At 42.0% G+C, this 3,694-nt stretch overlaps 1 protein-coding gene across 1 annotated transcript; it reads right to left on the bottom strand.

Moving 5' to 3' along the window:
- Positions 1-555: 555 nt before the first annotated feature.
- Positions 556-1,632, bottom strand: LOC130461840 (uncharacterized). Its single transcript, XM_056830072.1, has one exon. It carries the CDS (start codon positions 1,630-1,632, stop codon positions 556-558), a length of 1,077 nt encoding a protein of 358 aa, XP_056686050.1.
- Between the last annotated feature and the right edge of the window lie 2,062 nt (positions 1,633-3,694).

The following is a 3,694-nucleotide window of genomic DNA, read 5'->3' as shown; positions in this document are numbered from 1 at the left end:
TCGGTCGATGCCCGGCATTTCCTTGACCGAGAAGGCAAACACATCCCTGTATTCTCGCAGAATAGCAATGATTTTACCTCGTAACTCTTCGTCTAGGTTCTTTCCAACCCGAACGCTATGTAGCGGGTCTTTGTCGAGTAAGATCTCCTCATCTTCCTCGGCTGGTCTAGGGCGGGCATAATGTTTTGGATCTTCGCCAAGGAATACACCTAGATCGTCAGCCGAGGACCCTTTTTCCTCCGAACGTCTCTTCTTCGGAGGGGGTTCGGTACTTGAGATCGAGTTTTTCTCATTCTTGAAGCTGTTGTTGTAACATTGTCGAGCAGATCGCTGATCCCCATAGAGTTTTCCAACTAACCCGTTGTCTGTTTCATATTGGAGAAGGAGTTGATAGGTTGAGATGGAAGCCTTGATTTTGTTTAGCAGAGGTCTCCCCACTATTATGTTGTAGGGCAAGGGGGTGTCGACGACCATGAACTCTATGGGAAGGCTTCTTCTTTTTCCTTTTTCTCCGATACGGACGGGGAGTTTGATCATGCCGACGGGGTATACTGATTAACAACCGAATCCTACGAGGGGTTGGCTGATGTTGATGAGGTCACTTTTCTTGTAACGTAGCCTCTGGAGGCATTCAAGAGTTAGGATGTCAGTCGAGCTTCCACTATCAATCAACACTCTTTTTACTGTTCGGTTGGCTACCTTAATCTCAACGACTAGGGGATCATAGTGCGGGGTACAGATGATTCGAGAGGGGTTCTCTTGGAACGTTATTGTTGGATACTTGAGGTCTGATGAAGGTGCTTCGACATCGAGGATCTGATGGGTTAGTGCGTGCAAGTGTCTTTTTCTGGCGTTACCGGTTAGGCCACCAGATGCGAGACCCCCAGCTATCACCCCAACATATCCCTCGATATGATCGCTCTGGACATCTGATCCCTTGTTATCTTCCTTCTTTCCAGAGGAGGAACCCTTCAAATATTTGTTCAACTTTCCCTCATCGGCGAGTCTGTCCAAGGCCCTCTTCAATTCTCGACAGTCCTTGGTGGTGTGTCCGCACTCTTTGTGGAACTCACACCAAAGGCTCTTGTCTCTTTTGGACGCGGGGGTCCTGATCGGGGCTGGATTCGGCAACAACGACTTTTCCTTGATGTCAAGGTATATCTCCCTCCTGTTACTGTTATACCGAGGATCGTTTCCATTGTCAGTTTCTCTGGGTTTCTTCTCTTTTTCTCGTCCAACGACCTCTTTTTTCCTCTTAAGGTCAGTCTCGACCGACGGATTGCAGATTTCCGCGGATTGAATGTATCTCTGAGCCCGGACCATTGCTTGGGGTAGGGTAGATATTTTCTCGTCGGCCAAGACCCAACGAAATCGGCTTCCTGCCTTTAGCCCGGTCATGAGTGCAGTGAAGGCAACGGAATCTTGCAAGTTTGGTATGTTCAAGGACTCGTCATTTAATCTCTTGATGTATTCCTTGAGACTTTCATTGGGTTGTTGTCGGACGGACATGAGATGCATACTGGTCTTCTTGTATACTTGTCCGGCAATGAACTGTGATTTGAATAGGGCTTCGAGCACTGAGAATCTCGTGATGACACCGGCCGATAGCTCAGAGAACCATGAGAGAGCCATTCCTTTGAGAGTGGCAGGGAAGAACCGGCACCATGCCGCTTCATTGAAGGAAATAATGCCCTTGGTCCAAGTATGCATTCAATGTTAAGTCTAATAAATGCGGTTCAGTATTAATTAACAAGTTAATAATTCAGTGAGATCAAGTGAGCTGAATGCCTAGCTAGAGGCCGCTTCAGTTCAAGTGGAATTAATGATATTAATCCACAGCTTACTCTTGACTGAACCCGTAGGGTCACACAAATAGTACGTAAACGGATCAAGTATTTAATGGCATTAAATACTCCATCTATGGATATTCGGAATCGACGGATCTTGGTTTCAGTGGGAGCTGAGATCGTCACAGGCAAGAAATGAATACTCCGGAAGCGATGATATTGCCGGAAACGGAAATATGGATCGTATCGGTAATATAAATATTATCCAAATCGTAGATGTTGCCGGAAACGGAAACATGGTACGTATCGGAAAATATTATCGGAAATAGAAATATTGCCGGAATCGGAAATATTGCCGGAAACGGAAATATTGTCTGAATCGGAAATATTATCGGAATCGGAAAATAATTCCGGAAACGGAATTATTAAATATTTGTTCGAAACGGAAATTAATTCCGGAATCGGAAATATTAAATATTGTTCGTATCGGAAATGAATTCCGGAATCGAGAATTTAATCGGAAGCGCATCGTACGAATTAGCATCGGACGAGGCCTGCCAGACGAAGGCCCAGCACAAAGCCGGGCCATCGCCCAGCAAGCCAAGCGCAACAACCACACGCCAAGCATGCGACCAGGCCCAGCGCAAAAGCCAGGCCCAGCCGAAGCTTGGGCGCGCGCGCGGGGCTGCGACGAGTGGGCTGGCGCTGTGCGTGGGCCGCAAGGCCTGCGTGCGGTGCTAGCGTATCACTCGAAGTGTGTTACTCGAATCCTAAAGCGTATAGAATTCGTTTAATGATTAAATTCCTAATCCTAAAAGATAAATTAATTAAATAAGAGTTCCACTAGGATTCTAATTTAATTAATTCGTATCCTAGTAGGATTCCAATTCTCTTTCCATACCCCTATAAATATGTGGCCTGGGTTCACAATTTATAACGAGTTTTCAAGTATTCAAAGTGAGTTTTTGAGAGAAAAATTCAGTCACATACCTTGCCTAAAAGTGCCGAAATTATTAGTACCTTAAGGGCGATTCTAGTTGGTCAATCTTAAGGCGGATCCGGACGTGCTGTGGACTATCTACGGAGGGACGACACTTGGAGTCCTAAAGACTTGTTCTTGTTCGGTTCGGGCGCAGCTAGGGAAGGCACGCAACAAAGAGTATGCTTCTAGACTATGCTATATGATTATGTGTAAATAATATGTATTCCTGTCTTAATGGTTGTTTCCGCATGATTTATGAATTGTCATATGTATCATAACTTAACAGTGGTATCACGAGCCTCTTATTATTTTCATAATCTAAATTGCATGAACATGGTTAAATATTACAAATTTGCAAGAATTAAAAGGGGTGATTAATTTTCGTAATTGTTAATTAATTGCAAATTGCGTTTATTTAATTATACGTACGCAGTTTTTCGGCAGTTTCTTCGTTACTCATCCAAATCGAGTGATTTTTGTGTTAATTCCGCATGTAAAAGGCATTCTAAAATTTTGACAAAAATAATATTTTTCTGCCGAACCCAGAATTCTCAAATTCGAAGCCTAACTATGACTTTTCGAAGGTTTTAGTTTTTCGAATGCAAATTTTCGTAAATTTAAGATGTTAAATTAAATATTTGCGATTCTTGTTGATAAATCTTGAATTTTTGAATGACCTACTGTATATGTTTAACAAGTTTGAATGCCTAGCCTTGTTAATTATGCAATCTAATTTGTAATTATGATTAATTTGTTGAAAATTAGAATAATTTAGAATTAATTTGATTTTCATAATTAATTATAATTTAATTAGATACCTATGATTAAAAACCACCATAAAAATTGTAAATTTATGATAAATTTTAAATTTTTATGACCTAGACTTGAATCCATGTTAATCGGAAATCAATTGAATAATAAATTT

The sequence above is a fragment of the Spinacia oleracea genome, chromosome 5, assembly GCF_020520425.1.
Source record: "Spinacia oleracea cultivar Varoflay chromosome 5, BTI_SOV_V1, whole genome shotgun sequence".
NCBI lineage: Eukaryota > Viridiplantae > Streptophyta > Magnoliopsida > Caryophyllales > Amaranthaceae > Spinacia > Spinacia oleracea.
This window is presented reverse-complemented; position numbering and strand designations above follow the sequence as displayed.

Coding starts and splice junctions, on each gene's coding strand:
- LOC130461840 (XM_056830072.1), bottom strand. CDS start 1,632: ATGGCTCTCTCATGGTTCTCTGAGCTATCGGCCGGTGTCATCACGAGA.